The sequence below is a fragment of the Hippopotamus amphibius genome, chromosome 11 (assembly GCF_030028045.1).
Source record: "Hippopotamus amphibius kiboko isolate mHipAmp2 chromosome 11, mHipAmp2.hap2, whole genome shotgun sequence".
Classification (NCBI taxonomy): Eukaryota; Metazoa; Chordata; class Mammalia; order Artiodactyla; family Hippopotamidae; genus Hippopotamus; species Hippopotamus amphibius.
In genome coordinates, this window is record NC_080196.1 from 98,821,579 (window position 1) to 98,847,325 (window position 25,747).

The 25,747-nt window shown below is 40.1% G+C and overlaps 1 protein-coding gene across 1 annotated transcript in view; it reads left to right on the forward strand.

Moving 5' to 3' along the window:
- The window catches only part of MALT1 (MALT1 paracaspase), a 51,061-nt gene that overhangs the window by 9,327 nt on the left and 15,987 nt on the right, over positions 1–25,747 (forward strand). The window contains exons 3-9 of the mRNA XM_057698549.1: positions 8,062–8,183; positions 11,795–11,954; positions 14,241–14,401; positions 14,844–14,943; positions 15,526–15,558; positions 18,385–18,411; positions 20,355–20,387. Coding sequence (XP_057554532.1) covers positions 8,062–8,183; positions 11,795–11,954; positions 14,241–14,401; positions 14,844–14,943; positions 15,526–15,558; positions 18,385–18,411; positions 20,355–20,387 — 636 coding nt within the window. The remainder of the gene's footprint in view (positions 1–8,061; positions 8,184–11,794; positions 11,955–14,240; positions 14,402–14,843; positions 14,944–15,525; positions 15,559–18,384; positions 18,412–20,354; positions 20,388–25,747) is intronic.

Consider the following 25,747-nt stretch of genomic DNA (forward strand, 5'->3'; position numbering starts at 1 on the left):
TCTGCCAGTCTAGGGCACTCGGCTACTAAGTTCTTATACTTTATAGGGTACTGGGGCCTCTGAAAAGAAGAAACCTCTTTGGGAAGTAAATATAACTTTAACATCTCATTATGTTTTTCAATAATTGCACTTAGTGACTCTGCCAAGTCTGTAAAATGAGAGTAAGTTTTCTTTACCTCACAGACTTGGAGCTGCTGCTGCTGGTGTGTTGGGTTGCATCTAGGTGATCACTGAGGCTGCACACAAATCTCATAATCTGTGCCGTGATCACTGGCCTGAGAGCAAAGGTTTCCAAGTTTTTAAAGTTACCCATGTATGAAAGTGGGCTTGACTGAAATTGAGTCACATATTTATCTGTGTGTAATGATGTACCTGAAATTTTTAGCAATATTTTCTATTTTGATGTGATAAGCCAGCAGCGAATACAGTGCCATCCTAATAAATATCAGTCATCGTCTTTGGAAAAATCTGTTTCTGCTCTTTGTGTTTCCCTCCAAATAGTAGGATGAGCGCTTTACCATCAGTATTCTCCTGTGCAGATCGCTCTGATATTTGGCCAACAGGCTTTTTCAGTTATCCCCTGGGACTTTTTCACATTTGAAGGGAGAACAAGAAAAAAAGTAGTTTCTACATCACCACTTATGCACTATTTCTGTGAAGTTTTGTGTTGTATTAGTATTCATTAGCTACATAGTACTCATTAGAAATCGGTTGGTACTTGAATGTTAATTGATTTAAGAGGAACTGTTTGGGGATCTAATAAAACTCAGTAATTTACAGTTAGCTTTCTACCTGAAACTTATGTGAATAATCTAAAATTTACTGTATTCACATACATTAGAATATAGAAATGTAGGAATTTGAGAATAATTTTAATATTTCAATAAGGACATTGAGAATAAAAACTATTGCAATTATATTAAGAATGCAAGCTCTGATAGAATCAACTTAATCTGGGATTTTGCTCATTCAATCAACAGTACTATATTCTAATACTCTTGCTATTCCAGACATTGGTACCATAAATTAAAAGATGACTAAAACAATAGCTCCTGCATGTTCAGAATTCATCGTCTGGTAGGGGAGACAAACATGTAACTCATCACATCCAGTACAATCATAAAAACAAGTATATATCCAGGTTTTCCTTTTCAGTGTATTCCTGAGTCTTTGTGAAAATACAAAGTAGGAATATGCTAACGTTTTCTCTCTCTTTTTTTTTCTTTTTTGGTAATGCAGTTTCGTAAGAGGACATTGGTTCTTATTCCAAAAAGAGTCTGACTTTTCTCTGTTTGTCCTTATAGAGAGCTCTTGTTTTGGGTGACTAAGATGCTATGAACCTCTGAACAGGCCTTTCAGGCCTCAATTACAAGGAGAAGGGGAAACATCATATTTATTTTAGTCTGATTTTGCCGTATTCCATCCCAGTTGTTTGTGGGATGACAGCCAGAGATGGCCATAGGAGATGGCTGTGGTACCAGTTTCTTGGAGGTCTTTGTTTTGGTGGCTCAGAGGTAGCAGGAGAGGGTTCCGCCATCTCTAACTGGAACAGTTGCCTTGATTGGGAGCCAAATTCAGTGGTCCTTCACTTAGCATGAGATCTAAGTCAAGGGCAACTAACCCCAAAATTCTTGCACTCTGTGGGCTCTGACACCTAATATATTTTTCGAAAGATTGTGGTTTACCCTCTCCTGCTTCCCCTCCAATTGGGCTTTTCCATAGCACATGGGTTGGCCAGCTTGCCTTTCAGACTGGCCCTCCCTGCATCTTATGTTGGAGAAATGGCTTATAACTCTTATGTATGGATGGTGTCCATCCTCATTGTCTAGCTCTGACTCATTGTTTCTCTGTTTTTCCCTATGTTTTCCTTTGGTCATTTCAGTGAAAATTGGAGGGGGTGGTGGGAGGGGCGTTAAATGAATTTGCTGAAATTGTCTTGAACCAGAAGTCTGTGATGACTTTTTTAGACCTTTCTTTATTTATCTTTTTATTAAAGGGTCAAAGACTCTGATCTCAAAGCAACCCAATTGGCACCTGTAACCTTGGCAAGTAAACTTAGACGCGCCTTTTGAGTTGTTTTTTTGTTTTGAGTGAAACCATTTGAGTGCAGATGTATAAGCGCCATCCATTAGAGTTTCATTAGGTTTCAGAGAAACCATTCGAGTGCAGACTAAGAGGCTGTATCAGCTAGAGTCTTGCACGTCACTAGATGGTTGCCAAGGACGCCGTGCTCTGACTGGAACTCGGCTAAGCAGAGGCTAGACAGTGGGGAAGGTTTAGAGAGACTTAACTTGTTACACACGGGTTTCATTACATGGATCCCAAGGTTCTTCCTGCTCTAGTTTTGTGATGCTGCCGTTTTCTTTCATTCTTGTATGAAAGGAGCTTTGCCGCAGGTACATTTCAGATGCGCTGGCAGGGTCATGTGGTTTCACTGACATCTTTTCCATTTTCCCCCCATCCTGTTTCATATTATCAACTCATTTTTCTTCTTTAGTTCCTCGTACCATACTCATTATTATGTTTCTGGTATCAGTTTTATTTTTTATTACTTTTATTGTCTCTAAGACAAGAGCAAAGATGGTTGAATATCATTCTTTTGTTTCCAAGATACCTTTATTTCACATTTTATCTTTACAATTCTGTGCAGGACCAGAACAGTACTATTATGAACAATTAAATTTTAAATGTGAGCACACATTTATGTGGAAAAGGCGATTACCAGAAGTTATCATTTGGCCAAAATCACAGTTGGTTATTGACAGAAGTAGGATTAGAACCCAGCTCTGCTGACCCTGACCTGAACTTGACGTCATTTCCTTAATGCTAGGAAGTTTCTGGATTGTTCGGGAAGCTTAGTTATGGATTATTACCTCAGTTCCCTCTTTGACCCACAGACTTCAATTTTTTTTCTTCTTGCCAAAGTAAAAAGTACTCAAATACGAGATCTTACATATAAGGGACTCATCTTGTTTCATGAACAACAGAAATTCCTGAAAGCAAGCTATTAAGAAGTGAAAAGAGGCAAAGATGGTATAAATGGGAATAAGATTAAGGAAGAGGTAGAGAGATAGAAAGGGAGTGGTGGTGAGGACTGGAAGGATGGGTTTCCATGCCAGGGTGTTAGAGGGAGTTGACGATAATGTAGAAGGATGAGGGATGTGATGTAGAAGGATGAGGGATGTGATGTAGGAGACCAGGTTTAGCCATAGCTGATGCAAATGTAAATTGACCTGTAAGAGGAAAGTATGCGGACATATACTGATTGTGTAATGGGGGCGGGGGGGTTAGTTAGTGGAAGAGGAATGGTATTTATTCTGGGTTGCTCTGGGTGCTTTTCAGTAATAGCTTAGAAATGTTCAAACTAACGTTGAGGGAGAGTTTTAGATAGAAGCTGATGGAAAAAGTTTTTTGGTTCATGGCCTCTGAAACTAGATGCACTGTAATGTACACAGTAGATCTTTTCCTGGGAAAGCTGTGAATTACATTGATAGCAAGTGCATTGTAAGAGAGAATAACGCAAAGGGAACCTACAATGAACCCTTTTGTCAAGTCAAGAATCACTGTAATTTATCTGTTTAGTGATTCCAGAAGGGGTTTTAGTTTTACTGTTTAATATCTTGTGCCGGTTGCTCTACACAGGTGTGTGTTGAAAGCATAATCCTTCATGTTCCATCAGACCCCGTCAGATTCTCTGGCTTACAGGAAATCAAGTAACCTCTTTGACTTCTTTGCAGATGTTATCTGAAAATAGGCTTGTTTGCCAGGAAGCTGTGTATTCACCCTTTAAAATAGAACTTTCATTTACCTTGGTACACCCTCCAGAGCTCCGTGCCATCTTCCCTCCTTACTTTGTTCAGCACCTTCTGACTAGTGGGCGCTGCACGAGGGTGGTTAGAGGTGACCATGGTTCCCTGTCGCACACGCGACGTGGGAGGAAGGAAATATGTGTGGTTAAAACATGGGAGGTATTGTGACTTCTCTCTTTACTACTCACCCAGGGCAGTTTCCAAATCACTCTGTGCCGTTCAATTCTCAGTCTTTGAAGCAATAAATAATAAAGACATGTCTTTGCTTACTTCTTGAAGACTTAGACTACTAAAATTGTTGGTACAGGACAGATGTATCAACTGTGTGTCTGAATGTCTGTTAAAAATTATTTAGTCTTGTCTCCCACAAAGGAACCTTTTAGAACATCCTAGTCACATGGGCCACTTCCACTGAAGTCATCCGTTTCTTTGTAAAACCCTCTAGGGAGAAAGCCTTTCGCTTTCCTTCATTCTCATCTCTTGTCTGTGTGAAATAGAGAATCTTTGCCACGGTAAATTTTTAAGCACTGTCATGGTGCAAGACATTGCACTCTGCCTGACGTGCTCCTTCCAGGAAGAGGCTCACTGTGGCAGAAGATGGGATTAACAGGGGAGATACATTAAGAATCACCGGAAAATGATAACTATGTGAGGTGATGAATGTATTAACTAACTTGATTGTGGCAACCATTTCACAACATTTACCCATATGAAATCATCGTGCTGTGTACCCTAAATATATGCAGTTTTTATTTGTCAATTATACCTCAATAAAGGTGGATGGAAAAAAAAATCACCAGGATAACTAAAGGCTTAAAAGGGTTTTAAAGCCCAAGAAAACTTAGGTTTGCATCCTGGTTCTGCTGTTTTACAATAAGTAAAAGACTGGTCTCAGGGAGGTTAATAATTTACACAAAGTAATTTGGATGACTTTCTGCAAATGACATAAGTTCATTTTCCTCACTGTAACATAGATCTAGTTAATATCTAACTCATATGATTATTTTGAAAGTTAGAGATCAAAGTGCTGGGCCTATGTAAAGCAGCCAGTAAATTGCCGCTATAGTAATTTTTATTATTATTATACACATTCATTCAACAAATCCGTGTTGAACACCTATCGTTTCATATATGCCAGGCACTATTCTAGGCGTCGGGTAAACTGGTGGCGAAGACAAGAGCTTCTATTTTACTAGGTGAGACAGATAAGAAGAAATGGGACTTCAGGTGGTTAGTGCAGTGAAGCCTACAAAGTGGGATGGGTGTAATAGAGAACGAGGGGTTGTGGGGGGTAGCTCATGTTTCCCAGATGAGCTGGAGGCCTGGGTGATGAGAGAGTCTGCCATGAGACAGTGGGGGTTGAGGGGAAATCCAGCAGAGGACCAGGAAGTGGAAAGGCAGGAAAGAGCTTGTCTTCCAAAGGAAAGAGGCCCTGCGTGGCTGGCGCATGGTGGGCAAGGAGACGGTGGGCACGAGGGCAGGGGGGTCAGTTCACACGTAAGGAGCTTGGGTTTTCTTCTAAGTCCAATGGGAGGTCAGTAGAGGGTTTAATCAGAGGAGTGATGTGGATTAATTTATGTTTTAAAAAGACATTGGGCTGCGGGCTGGAAGTAAGGAAAGAAAGTTAGCAGGCTGTGACAACAGTTCAGTCAAGAGGGGATGGCAACGTGCTCATGGCACTGAAGATGGAGAGATGTGGAAAAGCTTAACCGACAGGCCTCGCGGCTAAATTCCATGTGGAGAAGGAGGATGTGGGCAGGAGGGTTTAGGGATGGCTGCTAAATTTCTGTCCTGAGTAGCTGGACGCTTGGGGCCAGGCTGGGACCTGGTTTATCTTCCCCGAGATGGGAAAGACTAGGGGGGGTCTCGTGGAGAAGAGATTTTGTGTCAGGAGGGATTTGAGACGTTACCTTTGAGATGGCTATGAGCCATCTCCATTTTTTTCATTGGCTGCATTGGGTCTTCGTTGCTGTGCGCGGGCTTTCTCTAGTTGCAGCGAGCGGGGGCTACTCTTCATTGCAGTGCACAGGCTTCTCATTGCAGTGGCTTCTCTCGTTGCAGAGCACGGACTCTAGGCACACAGGCTTCAGTAGTTGCAGTACGTAGGCTCAAATAGTTGTGGCTTTTGGGCTCTAGAGTGCAGGCTCAGTAGTTGTGGTGCACGGACTTAGTTGCTCCGCGGCATGTGGGCTCTTCCCAGACCAGGGATCTGCATTGGCAGGCGGATTCTTAACCACTGCGCCACCAGGGAAGTCCCAAGCCATCTACATTTTAAAGCCAATTTAGGGAATTCCCTGGCAGTCCAGTGGTTAGGACTCTGCGCTTTCACTGCTGCGGGCCCGGGTTTGATCCGTGGTCGGGGAACTAAGATCCTACAAGCTGCGCTGCATGACCAAGAAAAATAAATAAAGCCAATTTGACCACGATGCTTGTATTTTTCAGATTTATACTTGTTCCCTTCTGTTGTTGTTGCAACTTTTTTTTCCTCTCATCACACTTAAACTTTGAAAATCAGAGTCTTTGTATCTTAAAGTTGTGATGTAAGTCTCTCCTGGCAGATGAATGGTATATAGGAGCATTAAAATACAGTGCTGTGAATTTTCTGGCTTAGATAAGAGTGCTCATCCCATTTCTGACTTCAGCATATACTTTCCGACCAACATGGATTACAGAATTCAGAAAAACTGTTACTTCAGCCATCCTGTGCTTGCTTGGCAGCCACATAAAGGATGAATGAATATGAAAGCTTTTCCTTGGCAGGAGTTTTAAATTCTTTTTTGAGAGGCTCTACTATATTTACTAAAGATTTCCCAGGGTTCCTCCAGACCCTCAAATGTAGTAGCTATGCGATGAATATTTAATCATTTTGGATTTGGGGTTCACTTGGTATCTTTCCTGCATGGATTTCACATGTCTCTTTTACCTTAGATACTATTTTTTCCCTAGAAAGTTTAGTACCTTTCATATATTAAGGTTGCTGTTATTTAGAATATCTCCTCTTCGATGGTAATCTTGTTGTGCTTCTTCGGATTGGTGGGTTGTAGAAGAAAAAGATATGAGATCATGTTCAGGATATATTAAAACAGACATGGGAAATTAAGTTTTATAAGTCTTAATGATTATTTCTCCTTTCTGAAAGCCACTAGCCCAGGTCTTTACATTAAGCCTTGGCAAATGTAAAACTTCCTAGCTTTGGTTCCCTTTGTGTCAGTTATCTGTCACTGCATAACAAATTATCCCAAAGCCAAAAATTTAAAAAACAGCATCCGTTTATTATCTCAGAGTTTCTGAGGATGGGAATCCAGCAGCGGCAGAGCCGGCTGGTTTTGGCTCAGGGTCTCTCACAGGTGGCAGTCTAGCTGTCGGCCAGGGCTGCAGCCGTCTGGAGGTCCCACTGGGATTGGGAAACCCTCTTCTGAGATGGTTCATGCACATGGCTGTTGGCAGGAGGCCCAAGTTCTTTCCTGACTGCTTGGGCCTCTCTGCAGGGCTGCCCAAGTGTCCCCATGACAGGGCAGCAGGCTTCCCCAGAGGGAGTGACGGAGAGAGAACCAGTAGGGAGGCGACGGGGATTCCATTATTGACTCCAGGATTTTTGACGAGAAGCTCCTGTCAAAAGTTTTCCAAGTTTTGATGCTGGTAGTCATTTCTCAGGTAAGAAATATTTGCATCACATGTATCAAATTTATATCTTGCCGTTCTGTTCCTGTACCTTTCAGCTTACAGAATAGTTTATTTTAATGCTAAATCGTAGCATTGACATTCAAATGTCTTTAAATGCCACTTAAATGTCTTCAAAACTCACACTTGTCTTACTCACAGCGCATCTGAGTTGAAGTGCAGGCTGTCTAAGCATTGATGACCAGGTATTCCCAGAGCTGGCACTGAGAAAGCGTTATGACTGCTGCCTGCGGACAGTTATTATAAGGCTCATCCTGATTTCAGAGGTGTTAGACCTTAGAAAAATACTTCTCAGAATTGAAGAAAGATGGCAAACAGTTTTCCCCCCCAGTCGTGGGGCCGTATAGTAGATCAAAGTCTTCTGCATGTGCTTTCCTTTCCTGCTGGTTTTACAGAGCCTGGAGCTCACAAGCTCATCATGTGATGGGAAAGGAGGTGTGAATGGGTGATTTATAACAAGGATGAATATGCAGGTTACTTCCAAAATATTTCTTTTTTTGGTTTCAGAAACATAAACCAGGAAAACTCTTCTTCTCTGACTTTATATAACTTTTTTTTTTCTTTTTTTAAGGAATAAAGATCACTGTAAACCCAGAATCCAAGGCAGTCTTGTCTGGACAGTTTGTGAAGCTGTGTTGCCGGGCAACTGGACATCCTTTTGTACAATATCAATGGTTCAAAATGAATAAAGAGGTAATTTTTTTTTTTTTTTGCTGCATTGGGTCTTCATTGCTGTGCACGTGCTTTCTCTGGTTGCGGCGCGCAAGGGCTACTCTTTGTTGCGAGGCACGGGCTTCTCATTGCGGTGGCTTCTCTTGTTGTGGAGCACGGGCTGTAGGTGCACAGGCTTCAGTAGTTGTGGCTCGTGGGCTCTAGAGTGCAGACTCAGTAGTTGTGGCGCACGGGCTTAGCTGCTCAGCGGCACGTGGGATCTTCCCAGACCAGGGCTCGAACCTGTGTCCCCTGCATTAGCAGGCGGAATCTTAACCACTGCACCACCAGGGAAGTCCCAAGAGGTAATTTTTTAATGTCTTTTAATTCCTCTGTCATGAGAAGAGCGAAAGATAGAGAATGAATTAGCCTTATGGTCTTCAGTGTGTGTTGAGGAATGTTGTTAACGGGTCTGGGTGGTTACTGAAGTATTCAGTAGTCATTCCTTTGGTAAGCAGCAATAAAATCAGTTCCCTGTTCTGAAAATTATGGAAAGTCGGGAGTACTTGGGCAACAACGTTAAAACATGACATGTCACCAGCACATTCTAACACATCTATACAAAACTCTTTATAAGAGATTATGTTCCAAGCAAAATTTTTAAAAGACTTTCAAAGCAACATAGAAGGCAGTATTATTTTAAGCATGTCACATAGCCATTACATCAAAAGATTTAGGCTTTTGTGGTAGATTCTGAAGTAAAATTCAGGTCAGTAGAAAGGGGCATTTATTCCTTTTGTGGAAAGATTGTGTCCCCAAACCACCCAACAAATAACGTAAAATTTGGAATTCTCTTATCTTAAACATCTTTGAGCCACTCTGCCACTAGGGATGTCTCAGTGGTCTGGCCATGTCGTGTCCCACTCTGGTGGGCTTCCATCTTCTCCCGCATCCATCTCCCCTCACTCCCTTCCCTCCCAGATGGGGCCATGAAACTCCATTATTCTTTTCAGCCCGTTCGTCACGTAACTAAACTTTCTTCCCAACTCAACACTAAGACTGCATTTGCAAACCTGAAACTAAGTTCAAGAGCTATTCCGAGATGACAGTCTTTCCTTTGATGGGATCACCCTGTGCCTTAGAAGAAATATGTGGATCTGTACAATTCTTAATTTCCGTCCCTCACACACAGGTGAGGTAGGGCAGCTGTGAGCTGTAGTAACAGGCTCACTCATGGGCGTTGGCACCAGACAGGCCTGTGTTGGGTCCTGACTGTCTATAGCAACTCAAATTCCTGTCACTGGGGGTTGAGAGGACTTAACGGACATGATATTTTATGTGCCTAGGCTCTCGAGAGGTGGTAACTAAAGTTATTTTTACCATATTTTCTCAGTTGCAAAGTGGCTTCCATTTTAGTAAACGCCTTTTGAGGAAAAAATAATGGACAAAACTTACTGCATTAAGTATAACATTTGTGACTTATGTCCTGATTTGAGAAGGGGAGGGGTGTAGAGGATGAGCAGTACATCGTGGATTTGAAGAGCTGTAATAGATTTTAAAGCTCTTACCGGTGAAGTTTTGTCAAACCACCCTTAGGTCCATAGTCTATTTCAGGAGATATTCATTTAATGACTACCTGTTGGGCACCTGTTTTGTGCCAGGCACAAACTTAACATGTCTAAAACCAGACTCTTGATTTTTCACCCTTGATCTCTTCCTCTCCCAGTCTCCAACACCTCAGTACATAACACCCGGATGCTTAAGTAAAAAATCTAGGGTCATCCTTGAGCTTGCTTCCTTTCCCCTCAGGCTCCACATTTAACCTGCCAGGTTTGATGAAGTCTGTCTCTAACATAAAGTGACTTACGCACTTTGGTCCGTCTCCACTGCCCTGTCCCAGTCCACACTACCATAATTTCCAGCCTAGCTGGGCAGTAGGTAGCTGGTCCTCTCGCTTTGCGCTTGCTTCCCTTCCAGCAGGAGGTTAGTGTTTTAAAAACAAAAATCCTATCATGTTACTCCTCCTGCTTAAGACCTTTATATCAGCTTCTCCCTTTATACCAGCCTGTTTATTTTCCTCGCAGCTCTTAACTCACAGAGTTATCTTCTTTGCTCAGTCTCTCCCCAGTGGAGGTGGCAGGGCCCCTGTGTGTCGGTGCTTCACCATCCAGGCCTCTCTGGAAAGAATAAATGGGTTTCTTTAGGAAATACATACAGAGGGGTTTCTAGGAGAATAAACAGGCGATAAGAAAGTTTGTGATCATATTTATTCATGCAGGTGCAAGTAGTCTTTCCATCTTCTCCATAGCCGTAAAACTCCCCTGGAGAGGGGATTTATAGTAGGTTTACTCTTGGTCTCCTTCCTGGGACTCAAAGCCACCCTGAAGAGGGAATTTATGGCAGCCTTATTTCCCAAAAGTTTCTGCTTTTAGTCAGATAAGGAAAGTTCTGACAAGGCTTCTTTCTGCATCTGTTGAATCCTAAATATCTTCAGCTTGAACTAATTTTCATACCAATGTTAGGGTTCTGAGTGGGTAGGATCCCCGTGCATCCCAAGCCCAACTAGCCTTTGTTAGGAAGACACACTTTCCATTTTAACAGGAGAAAAGAGAGCAGTTAGGAATAGGCACAGACATAGGTTTGTGATTTTTTGGTAGCAGGAAGAGGAGATAATTTCAATCTGAAGTCAATGTCTGAGAGAAGTGGGATTGTGGGAGGTTTGAGGAGAGAGAGAAAGTACACAGGAATAGTCTGGTAGGAAAGTAGATTTGGTAGGTTCACATGGTAGGATGGTCAGGCAGTGCTAAGGGCAGCCTCCATCCCAGCTGTCAGATCTTCAGCAAAATGCTCTTGCTCTGGTGCAGGTTCTGCGAGGAGAGAGAGTTGAATTCAGTTGGCTGGAGTTTGGAGAGGGAGAGCTTGTTAAAGTACTTTGCAAGGAAGCCAACATACAACTAGGCACTTGACTAAGCCCTTTGACAATATGACAGAATTAGGTGGCGCTGATAAATTGATGGGAGCAGCTAAGGTGAAAGAAAAGTTAATGTGACCAAAGCCCAGGAGGAAAAGCCTGGGAAACCCTTGCATGGCACTTCCTTCCCATCACCGATATGCTTCCCCTAGCCCTTCCCCACCCAGACCCTGAAAGAAGCGTATTGGTCAAGGCATTTGTCCTGATAGCATTTTGCAGATGAGAAAATAGGATCTCGGGGTAAAATAATTTGCTCATATACTAAGTTAACTTGGTCAGAACTGAAATTAACAGCCCGGCCTAACTTTCTGTGAACTCTTCACTCCATCATGGTATGGCTGCTGAGCTCATAAATGTTTCAGTTCTAGATTCTTGAAATACTAATGATCAAACAATTTTAAATGACAGAATAGACACTTTTCTGTTAGTGAGTTTTTGGAAGATATATGGGAGAGAGCTTAACTCTCTAGCTAACAGATTTGTAAAAGACTGGATTTCTAAGACTTCAGTCCTAAGTTAGTCAAAATGTTATTGTTTGTTTCTTGAGTGACAGATACTTTAGAACTTGGGGGGAAAATGATGTACTTTTCAAAGCTCCAAGGAAATCTTACATTTTGCACAGAACATTTTATAAGATGTGTTTTGGTGAGTGATTCACTTTTATCCTCTTATTCTTTCACAGATTCCAAATGGAAATGCATCAGAACTTATTTTTAACACAGTGCATGTAAAAGATGCAGGCTTTTATGTCTGTCGAGCTAATAATAATTTCACCTTTGAATTTAGCCAGTGGTCACAGCTGGATGTTTGTGATGTCACAGAAGTAACAGAAAGCTTCCAGAGTAAGTGATAAATTAAGTTGAATGCTCAGATGGGAATTGCATTTTTAAAATTTTGTTTTAAATGTTTACTTTCTAAAAAAAATTTTATTGGGGTATAGTTGCTTTACAATGTGTTAGTTTCTTGCTGTACAGGAAAGTAAATCAGTCATGTATACGTATATCCACTCTTTTTTTTAGATTTCCTTCCCATTTAGGTCACCACAGAACATTGAGTAGAACTATAAAGTAGATTCTCATTAGCTATCTATTTTATACATAGTAGTGTATGTATGTTAGTCCCAATCTCCCAATTCATCCCATCCCTCCCCTTCCCACCTTGGTAACCGTAAGTTTTTTCTCTGCATCTGTGACTCTATTTCTGCTTTGCAAATAAGTTCATCTCTACCATTTTTCTGGATTCCACATATAAGCGATATTATACCATATTTGTTTTTCTCTGACTTACTTCACTCTGTATGACAATCTTTAGGTCCATCTACATCTCTGCAAATGGCACTATTTCTTTCCTTTTAATTTTTTTTAATTTATTTATTTACTTTATTTATTTATTGGCTGCATTGGGTCTTCGTTGCTGCTCGTGGACTTTTTCTAGTTGCAGCAAGCAGGGGCTACCCTTCGTTGTGGTGTGCAGGCTTCTCATTGTGGTGGCTTCTCTTGTCACAGAGCATGGGCTCTAGGCGTGTGGGCTTCAGTAGTTGTGGCACATGGGCTCAGTAGTTGTGGCACACGGGGCTAGTTGCTTCACAGCATGTGGGATCTTCCCAGACCAGGGCTTGAACCCATGTCCCCGACATTGGCAGGTGGATTCTTCACCACTATGCCACCAGGAAAGTCCCCTTTTTTATTTTAAATGTTTACTTTTAAATAATTTCAAACTATCAAAGATAATACTCACATATATACTTCACCCAATATAATGTCACCAGTGTTAAGATTTTATCCTATGTGTTTTGATTCTTTTTATGGATGGATGGATAGACAGACAGACAAGACAGACATGCAGATGCCTTGGGCTGCCGTGACCTTTCTCGGTCTGGCCCTGCTGCGGACCTCTTGACCCTTGCTGCCTTTCATGAGTCTGAATGCTGTGGTCTCTGGTTTTGGAGGAGAAAAGAAATCTAATGCAGTCTTGGTGACTTTTCAGTTCCTTTTTGTACTATATATATTTTTCTCCCAAACTATTGTATTACTCCTAAAAAATTGTGTTGAAGAATAAAGACTATCTATAGAGTTGAAGTTGCCATGAAAGGGCATATCGTGTATCATTCGCTGCAATGAGGCATTTCATCGAACTAGTTTTCTTCTCTTTGCCATCCATCTTTTTAGTCCAATAACTAGTATTGATCAAAGTAAAAACCCAGTGTACTCTAAAGAGTAGCCATCCGATATTTTTTCACACACACAGTCAAGAACCATGTTTGTCATTTTTGCCAGACAAAAAGAATGAGGGAAACAGACTTTTTGTTGCCAGTTTGCCTGTCTTCCATTCTTTTAATTTAGCTTTTCCTACACCTGAACAGTCTCTATAAATAGTCATGATTAAGAGAGTGATTTATGTTTTCCTAGAATTTCTGTGCATGTAATGAACTTTAATATGTTTATAAATGAATCTTATTCATTCAACAAATATTATTGATCGCCTGCAATGTGCTGGCCATTGAGTTTCACTGTTACTGCATCACATTGACAAGACCTCGGTCCTCAAGTCTCTTAAAGAGTAACAGACGAGCATTCAATAAATAATGCTAACCCATCCATATGTATTCAGTGCTAATAACAAAAGTCCTAATTTTAAGAAGGCAAGTTAAATCAAACAGCAGAAGGTAGAGCTTTCTATTTGGAACAGGAATGTCACTCAAGATGTTTATAAGTCCTTTGCTCCCACCAAAAAGACTCTGTGGCCAAACACATTTAGAAACCACTTAAATTATTTTCCCCTCTTGAAGACACAGTGCATACTAACATTTTGAAAACTGTGAGAAGTCCTGCAATAAAGAAATCTGTTTAACTTTGTTTAACCCAGAATGTTCTAATGTTCTAAACCTATTTGTCTATAGCATCCTTTTTTTTTTTTTTTTTTTTTTGGTATAGCATCCTTTTATCCACAGAACATCTCTTAATATTTCTAGGTGTGCTACAGTTTTATGAAACATCGTTTGGGAGATGCTATTGAAGATTGAAAAAAAAAAAAAGGATGAAGTTGAAAACTTTTTTTTTAATTAAAAAAAATTTTTTTTAACCTAGAGATTTTATTTGTGTTCAATGATATTTTTCTTTTAATTTAAGGCATCTCTAAGCTGCAAATCTGTGTTGAACCAAAGCCCCAAAAGCTGATACCTGGCAGCACGTTGACTTTACAGTGTGTTGCTATTGGAAGCCCGCTTCCTCACTACCAATGGTTCAAAAATGAATCACCATTAATGCACGAGACAAAAAAGCTATACATGGTAGGAAGTTGGCCTTGGGGATGTTTTGGGGGGGGTTAATATGTAAAATAGTATAATTGAAAATTACAGTGAATATTAAAATTCATATTCTTCGGAGTGTTTTCATGTTTTCAGAATTTTTTCAAGTTCTTTATTATCTAATATTAATTGATTCTTATATTTGCAAAAGGGCTAGAACACGACACCAGCCCACATGTAAGGGCTTGTATGAAAAAATGTCAAACAGTATTGCATCAGACTCACCACTGTTAGATTCATTGTGTTATTTGCTTGCTAACATTTGACCTAATGAATGGAAATAATCTAGGGATGTCTGAAATGTTAAATGTTAGGTTTTGTAAGTTTAAAAAAAAAAAAACACACATACACAAAATAACTTCCTCCAAGCCACTTTAAATTCAAATTGAAGAGGAAACATGTGCATGTTCTGATGTGGTTACAGGTGCCTTACGTGGATTTGGAGCATCAGGGAACCTATTGGTGTCGTGTGTATAATGATCGAGACAGTCAAGACAGCAAGAAAGTAGAAGTCGTCATCGTAGGTAAGCAGTATCCCTCAGTGTTCTGACAAATGGAGCTATAGAAAGGGAAGTGTTGGAAAGCGGGAATTCTTCTCCCCCATCCTATCTAATGGTATGTTAAGCATTAGCAGTTATTTTAAGTAGAAATTTGAGAGCATGCATACTAAATTCCTAATCAGGATTCACATACAAAGAACAGAAAGAACCGTAAAAAAGGCTATTTTATTTAGATCTTTTTCATTATTTTTTTAGTTTTATTGTTTATAGTAAACATTTATGGCAAAAATGTATTCCTTAAAGCCTTAGCTAAAAAAAAAAACCTTGATTTAAGGGGAAAAGATTTTTAATAAAACATTAAAAAAAAATCACAAGTATATAAAGACAGGAATGATTATTAATCAGCAACCCCTCTTATGAAGTGCATGATTTGGGGGTGTGTTCTAGTTATGCTTAGTGCATTTAGTCACCTTGTTAATAGCAAGAGATATTGATGCACATGTTGGTTTGCCAACATATTTCTATATTTATCTCTGTTTGCTTGATGGCCACCCTTCCTAAGATCATGAATTACAATATGTTCACATTTGTTTTCTCTGGAACAAGGACGAACAGATGAGGCAGTGGAATGCACTGAAGGTAGCGTAATCCTTTGGTTTGAAACCAAATATCCTGCATGCTGGTTCCTCTTGGGATTGGTGGAGTGCCCTGGTTTACTGAGTGCAGTGATGGAAAAATACTAGCTATAAGAAAAAATTTTGATAGAAGAATACAGTATCTTAGTCTTTGAGGGTTCATAAATTGCCACAGACACTATTAAACTGACATTATTAAAATAACTAATTTTTCATTGATTTTCTATTGCATATAAAAATAAAGTTCCTGGGACTTCCCTGGAAGTGGTTAAGACTCTGTGCTTCCTACTACAGGGGGTGTGGGTTCCATCCCTGGTCAAAGAACTAAGATCCCACATACTGCGTAGCGCAGCCAAAAAATTAAAAAAAGTTAAAAAGTAAAGTTCCTGTAAAACATCTTATGAGTAGTGAACAGTTGCAACTAATTCTTAATGTTAATTATCTTCATAAAATTTGCAAAAATACATGGCTATACTGTCATGGATAGTTGTTTAGACTCTGTCCTTTAGCCATGATAAGATGCCTCTCAAATGCAAATATAATTTCTGTAACAGTTTCAGGACAGGAGATTTATCGTTTAACACATGCTTTAGCAAATATTAAATATCCTGTTTTAATATAAAATTTATAAGATCCATTTTTTGAAGCTACAAGTCTGTAGCTTATATATTTTGGCAAAGGTGACATGGTAGATTAAAGAGAACTGAAAATTATTTTAACATAAACTACTAATTTGTTTTAATTAACCAAAGCCTTGCACGTAAGTTGTATTGAATAAATTTTACAACTTAAGTTACCTTCCCCTAGTGTGATGGTACATTGTTTTGCAAAATTAGGTTTGTGAATAGCAAAGTATTTTTTCAATTTCTGCCTCTAAATTATAAAACCTTTGGCTCTACTTGGGCAAAATAAGAAAATAATGTTAAATCATGTTTCCTGGCTTTCCTGTCCTTCATATTACCATGGTGTCACTTTGAAATACTGTTTTGAAATACTGTTTTCATCCCAGTCATAGTTGCAGACAGGAATTCTCTAGCATAAAGTAGTTCTAATCCCGTGGTCTCTGGGCCCTACCTGAGGGAATCTATGCAAAGAAATCCTAACCAAACTCCTGTTCCTTCCCCTTTTTCACCTAATTGCATGATTTTTAAAACCTCCTAACATTGGAGACCTCTAAGAATAAACATAAACTAGCACTGCTGTCGGCTTCAGGGTGATGCATGTAAATTACCGCCTTGCTGCTTCTTTACCTGCAAGATCCTTCCTATCATTTCTGCAGTGGCAGGCACACGATTAAATAATAATTTTCAAATAAATCTGTTCAGAGCACTTAGAGGTGAAAGCCCAACTATGAAACTACTCCAAAAATTTCACATGGAAAAATTAGATCCAACTTTTCTTTCTGCAAAGTTGAGGCATTGTATCGCTGGTGGATTGGCACATGCTAACAATGCCCTACAACATACCATATCTTTTTTTACCTGCAGAACACGATGTGATCTGTTTCATTTTATGTGCTTTGTTAAAGATACTTGATCAAGACAGGGGGTAGGGGGTTGAATAGGTGGAGCTCAGGGGATTTTTTTTAGGGCAGTGAAAATATTCTGTATGAGAGTTATAGTGGTAAATACATATATGCTGGTTTTAAATCGTTTAAGAGGTCAGAGGAGGGGGGATCCCAGGATGGAAGGCAGAATATGACAAAAGAATCTAAACCTATTACAAGTGTAAGAAGCAACCTCACTGATTATGGGATGGAAGAACAGGTGCTGACCTAAGTACCTGGCAATGAGTCAACACAGAAGGCAGAAGAAATTGAACATAACCCTGTGCTCTGGCTGATGCCACTCTGTAGTTGATTTTATAGCACATAGAAGCTACTGCATAACATTTTATGAACAGTATAGCATTTATAATTTATTGTGAATGTTAATTTTTATCTTCACAAAATTTGTAACGGAAAAATAGGTGGCTATAACGTCATAGGTATTTGCTTAGATGATTTCCTTTCTCTGTTAGTCAGGGACTACAGGCTAACAATTCTGAAACCACTATACCTCCAAAAGTACATTCCACCAGCCTAACCAGGAGAAAAACATCAGATATATCCCAATTTAGAGACATTCTACAGAATACCTCACCAGTAATCCTCAAAACTGTCAAGGTTATCAAAAACAAGGAAAGTCTGAGAAATAGTCGCAACAAAGCGGAGCCCAAGGAGACACAAAGTAAATGTGATGTAGTGTCCCGAATGGGGTCCTGGAACAAAAAAGAACGTTAATGGTTCATTAATTGTGACAAATACGCCTTAGTAGCAACAGATATTAAAAATAGGGAAACTAGGTATGGGTGTATGTGGAAACTCTCTCTGTACTATCTTCACGATAGTTCTGTACATCTTGAACTATTCTAAAATTAAAAGTTTATTTTTAAAAATATCATTTGAGGTTTTCAGTTAGTTTCAAGAAGTGTATAGTTGAGGCCATAGACAAACCTATCTCTTTTGTCCCATAATTGGCCAGAATATCTAAAACTTTGATCAAATCAAGAATGAGTCTTTTTAGCTTTATGTCATTTAATGAAAGTAGTAGTAGCTTAGGAGTCCTAACTGATGTCCACAACAGCATTCTCTCCTCTTCACAACTTGCATGACTTCTCCTTTATGGCATTTACAAAGTTCTGACCTGATAAGACATTATAACATGATTTAATAGTGCAAAAATCAACTTCTTTGATCAGTCTTACTATTTGTGCTAAATTGGCAGTTAAAGATTATTAAATCTTTTTAAATCATGTAAAGATTAATCTATTTTCTCTTATTTTATTTTAGATGAGTTAAATAATCTTGGGCATCCCGGTAAGTAATACAAACATAAGATTTAGATTTTTAAGTTATTGAATACAGTAACTTAAAGATACTGTAGATATTCTTTTGCTATAGTCGTCCTAGTAATTTTTTCCCCTTGATTGAAATCTCATAATTTAGGGTTGAATTTAGTACCTACATGAAGTACAATTTCATGCAAGTGAAAACATTAAAAATATTAGATTGTAAGACTGTGTAAGGGTAGAAAAATAAATACACTGAGGCCATAAAATATCAGTGCATTTCTTTATCACTGTGAATGACTCTATACATAAAAAGGCAGTTAAATGGGGAAATGCATTATCTTTAATTTGAAAGACAAGAAGCAGCCTTTGAAAGAGTGACAGGAGTAACATCTCTGAATGTTACGTCGCCAGACCCCTGGGTCCTTATTCGAAGGTGCTCCGTCATTGAAAACATCTGAACTAGTTGGGTGGGTGTCTGTATCTGAAATAAAATTATTGTTAGCGGGGATTGTTGGTGCTGTACAGATGAGTAGTTAGTCGTTGATCATTAAGAGACTGACAGATGGCAGAAGTATTTATCATTCTTTGGCCAGTTTTAATGAGAACAGATTTCTGAACAAGTTAAGCTGAAGGGAAGCCTCACCTGAGCTGAAAGGCATGGTAATTGTGAGGACTCCATAAAGACAGAGGGCATTGGTCCAGGCTGCGGGCATTCTGAAAGGCACCGATGGCACCTGTGACTATATCTGAACATAAGACCTCACAGGAGTGGAATAAGAAGGCAGTTATATGTATCAGTTAATGTTTGTCGAGATCCCTCTTATTTCTCGACGTGTTATTTCTCATTGTTTTAGCACCATAACTAGTTTGCTTCGTTTTGTGCCCATATTTTAATAAACATCTGTTATCGTGAGCGATGACTGGGCTGTATTGATTACATATAAGCCAGTGAGACAAACCAGAAGGCCATGGTTACCCACGTGCCATTCCTGCTGGGCCAGCCTCGAGCTCCAGGAAGCCTCTGTGAGATGCTTCAAACACCCAGAACTAAGTGATGTTGGAGAACCACCGTCGTCACCTAGCTAGCTGCCTCTCTTGATCTGGTTAGAATCCCCTTTTCCTAAATTTGTCTGTTATTTCACACCCTTCAATGAACATTATGAAAAGCTATTTCAGGAAAACTTTTGCAAACCAGCACCACTAAGCTTCTACAATTTTCCGGACCTCCTTTTTCATTATATCCTTACTCCTCAAGAATTAGAACACCAAAAAATTTAGTTAAAAAAATTTTAATATGCTTTTAGTGGACTCTCGTAGCATATATATTGTTAAAAATGCAAATACCCTGTCTATAGTAAGAGACGCATTACTGACTGAACTCCGTCTTTCCCTGTATCCATTCCTATGTGCTCCTCGAGAGTGGGAGGTATTTCATTTTATGTATAATTGATGGCAAAGAGCGTGATCATGAAATGAGATTTCCTAGCTTGATACCATTGGGCAAGTGACTCAGTCTTTCTCTGCCTCAGATGCCTTATCTGTTTAATGGGGGTAATAATAGTACATATCTCAGAAAATAAAGCAAGGTTATTTTAATCAGTTATATTTACAGCACGTACAGCAGGCCCAGGTCGGCGTGCAGGAAATGGTAACTACTCCTCTGCTGCTCAGTGCCACCACCTACCAACCGTTTTCAGATTGTCATTTCTGCCTAACATGTTAGAGTATCACCCCCAGCCGTGGTAATCAATTACCAGAGACATTCCCCTGCCCCGATTCCGACCCTATCCGTCCAGGTGCATGTTTTTAATCAAGAACCTAAAAACCTTAAAATTGTAAACTAACTGTTAGGAACCACATTCTGCTCTTTGGTGCCACTGATGTGATTGTTTGTTTCCATCCCTGTAACCACAAAGATGTATCATGGATAACAACTCCTTATCTTCTTGCATTTTTATCTTTCTCTAGATAGTAAAGAGCAAACAGTTGACCAACCTTTGGGTGAGTAGAGCTTTACAATGTTTATTCAGAATATAATTGTAGCATGCAACTCTTTTATGGAGATCATGAAGGGATTTGAGACTTTTTAAATTGACAACCTTTATAAATATTTGAATAACATTGAGACCAAATGTTTTCTTTTGGATATTTGTAAAAGAAACTATAGAATAGGAGACTTTAAAAGATTATGGATTCAGTTTCTGGGACCAGATCAGCTTCTGTGGAATGATTTCTGTGTTTGGCCAGGGTACAAACAAATAAACATATAAATAAAAAGAAACATGTAAAGATCATGTAGAAGTGAGTGATACTCTATCTTGGGGGAGGGTTAGAGGTTAGGAAGGCACCAGAGAGGTTGCATTAGCAGCTGTACATATTGAAGGATGAACAGGAGAAGAGCCTTCCAGACAGAGAGCATGTGAAATCCTAAGTAAACATCGTAGAGAAAGGAGACAGGGCATTTGTTGTACTGAGGGAGTTGCAAATAACACATGATGCTCTAGAGCAGTGGTCCCCAACCTTTTTGGCACCAGGGACCAGTTTCGTGGAAAACAGTTTTTCCACAGACTGGATTGGGGGTGGGGGGAGGATGGTTTCTGGATGATTCAAGTGCATTACATTTAGTGCACTTTAGTTCTATTATTATTACATCAGCTCCACTTCAGATCATCAGGCATTAGATCCTGGGGGTTGGGGACCCCTGTTCTAGAACATGAAGAGAAGGAGCCTAGAGAAGCAGGATAGGACCAGGTCTTGAGGAGCCGCATTTCTCAGACAAGCCATTGGAAGGAAACTTTGATGAGAGGGGTGAGATTTGCCCCTCTGAAAGGCCAGTCTTATATCGTTATTTTCTTGTAGAAAATAAACTGGAGGGAGACATTGCTTAGGTTAGGAGAAAAACTGAGGCTGTTGCAATAGTCTAGGTAAGAGGTAATGAGAACCTAAACCAGGGCAGCACCAAGACAATGCAGAAGACGCCGGAGAACAAATTCAGAAGACCTTGAGGTGATGGAATCAGTAAGCTGTTTACGTCAACTCGCTATAGGGTATTAAAAATACAGAGGAGGGGACTTCCCTGGTGGCACAGTAGTTAAGAATCCGCCTGCCAATGCAGGGGACACAGGTTCGATCCCTGGGCCGGGAAGATCCCACATGCTTCAGAGCAACTAAGCCCATGTGCCACAACTACTGAGCCTACGCTCTAGAGCCCACGAGCCACAACTACTGAGCCCACACACCACAACTACTGAAGCCCCCACGCCTAGAGCCTGTGCTCCACAACAAGAGAAGCCACTGCAATGAGAAACCCGCACACCGCAAGGAAGAGTAGCCCCCGCTCGCCACAAATAGAGAAAGCCCACACGCAGCAAGAAGATCCAATGCAGCCAAAAATAAAATAAATAAATAATAAAATAAATCTTTAAAAGCAAAAAAAATACAGAGGAATCACCATGCCTGCTCAGATCCTTGCTTGGGCTAGGCAGGTAGTAATGCAGGCCACTGGGTTAGAGAATACAAAATCAAAAGCAAGATTCAAAGGATAGATGGCTCTCATTTTGGGACCTAACCGGTTTGAGGTATCTGTGCCCCGTCTAGGCGGGGATACACAGCAGGCAGTTGTGCACGTGGATCTGGGAACTCTAGGGAGAGGCCAGGCTCAGAGATGCAGTCATGGGCGTCATCAGCACAGAGGTGGAGGCTGGCACCACGAAGGGTAGCATTCATGGGATTGCTCAGCCCGCAGAGAAAACGGCACTCACTGGGGGAGGGGGTGGCCCACACAGTGTTTTTTAACAATGAGAATAAGTTGTCGCTGATTAGATAGCGTATACAAATTCAGGTTTCTAAATTCTCTTGGAAATGGTAGCTTTTGAGTGAGAACTGTCACTTATGGCTAAATAGTGGCTGTCACTGTAAAAGGGCATGTGCTGCCCTGTTTCCCTCTTGTGTAATATTCTTGGTCTACTTCACTCTCTCCTTCTCTCTCCTCCTCTTCCTCCCCAGATTGTTTCACCAGGTAGTTAAACTTCTTTCCGTGGTGGCTGAATCCCCAAACCGGAAACTCTCAGGACTTAAGGTTTAGACCCAGAACTAGCAGTGTCATACTACAGTTGAACATACTACATGTTCAAAGAACCACAGGGAAGCCCAGATTTGGAGCCGCAGGCAGGGCCCAGGGTGAGGGTGACCACACTGTATAAAGACAAGGAAACCATGGTTCCTCAGAGGCAGTCTCTTACCACAGCTGGAGAGGCAGCCTGGACAAGAACATGAATGGCTTTGTCGCCAGACTAAGGAACTTGGACTTTATTTTGTAGGACATAGAAATTAAAAGATCTGATGCATGAGACCAACAAGGACTGTATATTCACCCAGTCAGATCTGATGTTAATACTCGATCGTTGATAGATGGCCGAAGGTTTTTTATTTAACAAACATGTATGTAGCACTTAATACATACCAGGTCCTTTTCCAGTTGCTTATGAATATTAACTCATTTTGGATGATATGAGTAACACACTATTAGAATAACTAGACATGGAATTAATGATATAACTTGTACCAATTTTTAAAGAATACATTTCATTAAACTTTGGAAGACATCTAGGATCATGTAGTTAAGATATCTTTCTGAAGTAGTTTTATTAGGTTGCTTAATCAGCTGGTGTTTGTGTTTCCTTTTTCCAATGAATGGTTTGTGTTCAAGAAATTCTGGGTACAGAGAATGGACTGGAGAACTCGAGGTATGGGAGGGGGCGGGGGGTGAAGGGGAAACTGAGAAGAAGCGGGAGAGTAGTACAGACATATATATACTACCAACTGTAAAATAGTCAGTGGGAAGTTGTTGTATAACAAAGGGAGTCCAACTCGAGGATGGAAGATCCCTTAGAGGACTGGGGCAGGGAAGGTGGGGGGGAATCGAGGGGGGGGCGTCAAGGAAGGGAGGGAATATGGGGATATGTGTATAAAAACAGTTGATTGAACCTGGTGTACCCCCAAAAAAAAAATAAAATAAAATAAAATAATAATAAAAAAAAAAAAAAAAGAAATTCTGGGTAGCTCTTACAGTAAATGTTTTTCTACAGAAAATTTCTTCCATTTATTTTATCACTTAAAAACCATCCTAAGTGGCTTATATAGTTGCTATTTTGAAGTTTTCTTTGATTCCTTCCTCTTATCCTCTCAACTTCAAATTTTACTGTTTCTTTCTCTATCATAGCTCTAAAGTCTGACTTTTCCTTTCCCTTTCTACAACTAATTCCTGGAATGAGACTTTTGTCATCTCTCATTTCGACCACTGCAGTCTGCTTCTCTATTCTGAATCCACCCCAGTTCAGGAACTGTTTTGCGAGTAGAATGGGCAAGGTAAGTTACCCACCCACCATCTTTATCACCATCAAACTCAAAATCTTCCAAGACATCTTAGGAACTAGCTGTTAAAAATTATTCTTGGAGACAAGTTTTTGAAGAGTTATGGTTAGTTATTGAACACACATTTTAAGCCCTATAGTCCTCAAATTGCTGAACCCTTGCACTCTATAAATGATACCAAGTGTTCCTTCCAAACAGATAACAAAACCAGTGAATAAAGAATTGATCTTAGCAGAAACAGCCCATATGGTTAGTTTGACAACTGTTCCCCCCACCAAAGACCCCAGTGATTTTTTTCTATTCCATACCTTATAATTGTTTTCTGCCAATAGAACTTAGTTTAGGATATATTGGATTGAAATTATCATAATATCCCATAATATCATAAAAACCCACTGTGCTTTACAGACGCCTTACTACTTGAATCACATCGGGAAGCCCATGGTTTGGGCTATAATGATGTAAGCCAGTGACCACACATTCTCCACCTCCTCTCACTTAGGAGCAGATTGAACTGCATCCATCGGTGTATTGAGATTGCTCTGAACTCTGATAGGGTTAGTAGGCTCAGAAAAAAATGCACTGAAGTTTTTCTGTGGATTAGCCAGCTGAAGGCTTGCTATCTAGTGGATGAATTGGTAGAAGAGTACATTTCTAGTTTTAGAAGAAACTTTTGAAAAAAAAGGAAATACAAGTGATGTCTTATACTGCCTCCTAATTGAAATCCATCCTGAGTATTTGACTTCTTTAGAGTTTTAAAACTAAGGGCAGTTTAGTGGAGGCTTTGTGTCTGAATTTACTTATTTATTAGTCTTGAAGATTGGCCCTTTCTTTGGAATAGAAGAGATTATCATTTGTACAGGACTTGAAGTGACTTTTATGGAATTAGAAATGTGGCTTAAATACCATTTCATTTTTTTCAAAAATGTATACACTCATAATAGGCAATTACCAAGAAATCTCTGAAAATGTGATATAGAATACCGACACTATGACAAGGGGAATTCCCTGGTGGTCCCGTGGTTAGGACTCTGCACTTTCACTGCTGAGGGCCAGGGTTCAATCCCGGGCCACGGAACTAAGATCCCATAAGCTGCGTGGCAAGGCTGGAAAAAAAATACTATGACAAAAATAGTGAAGCTCTTCACAAAGTGGGGTATTCTGCCATTTTGAGAGAGTCACGTTCTTTGAGTTAGTGCTAAGGTTTCTCCAGATCTTGTTTAACCCTGGACTTAAATGTTCTGTGAAAAGAGAAATTCCACCAAAAGAGATTTTCGGTGACATTTAATCATCTTAATGATTTGAAGCGTGAAATTAGATTACGTATTATAGCCATCGAGTCAGCAATGTGATTATCTGTAGCTGTTTCAGTTGCATAGGAGTGGTATACATATTAATTTATAAATTAACTACTTAGCAGCACTTTGTACAGAGGTTGGTCACCAAGTCCCGGCCAGCGTCAGGCTGGGACTGCCACGTGCTCCTTTTGCACCTCCTCCACTGCTCCCTGGTGTCTCCATCATGGATTTAGACCGTGACTTGGGCTGCACACACCCCACTGCCAGCCCTCGAGAAAAACGTCATGACAGGTTCCTGTTGTCATGGCTTGGTCTCAAGTCTTTAACCTTTAACCCCATCCCCGACTAGCAAAAATACAATTCTGAAGACCTCTTAAACTATGCTTAGCCTTCCACAACTCTTTTGGACAAGCTAGACACCAGATAAAGCCAGCTGGTACTTTTAAAGACACAGGTGTGGATCTTTTGCCCCATGCAAACAGAAAAACTCTTTGTATGAGACCATGTCTTTGAGCAAAGCCTCAGTTCACTAAGGTCAGAAAATGAACTGCTCAGACATTCATACAAAAAGTCCTCACGCAGCCCTGAGGTAGCCACATCTCACCCAAAAGGGAAATATTTTTTTCTTAAAGAAGCTAAGGGGAGACAACGAAAAATTTTTTAAAACTACAGTATTTGTTAAACTTCTGC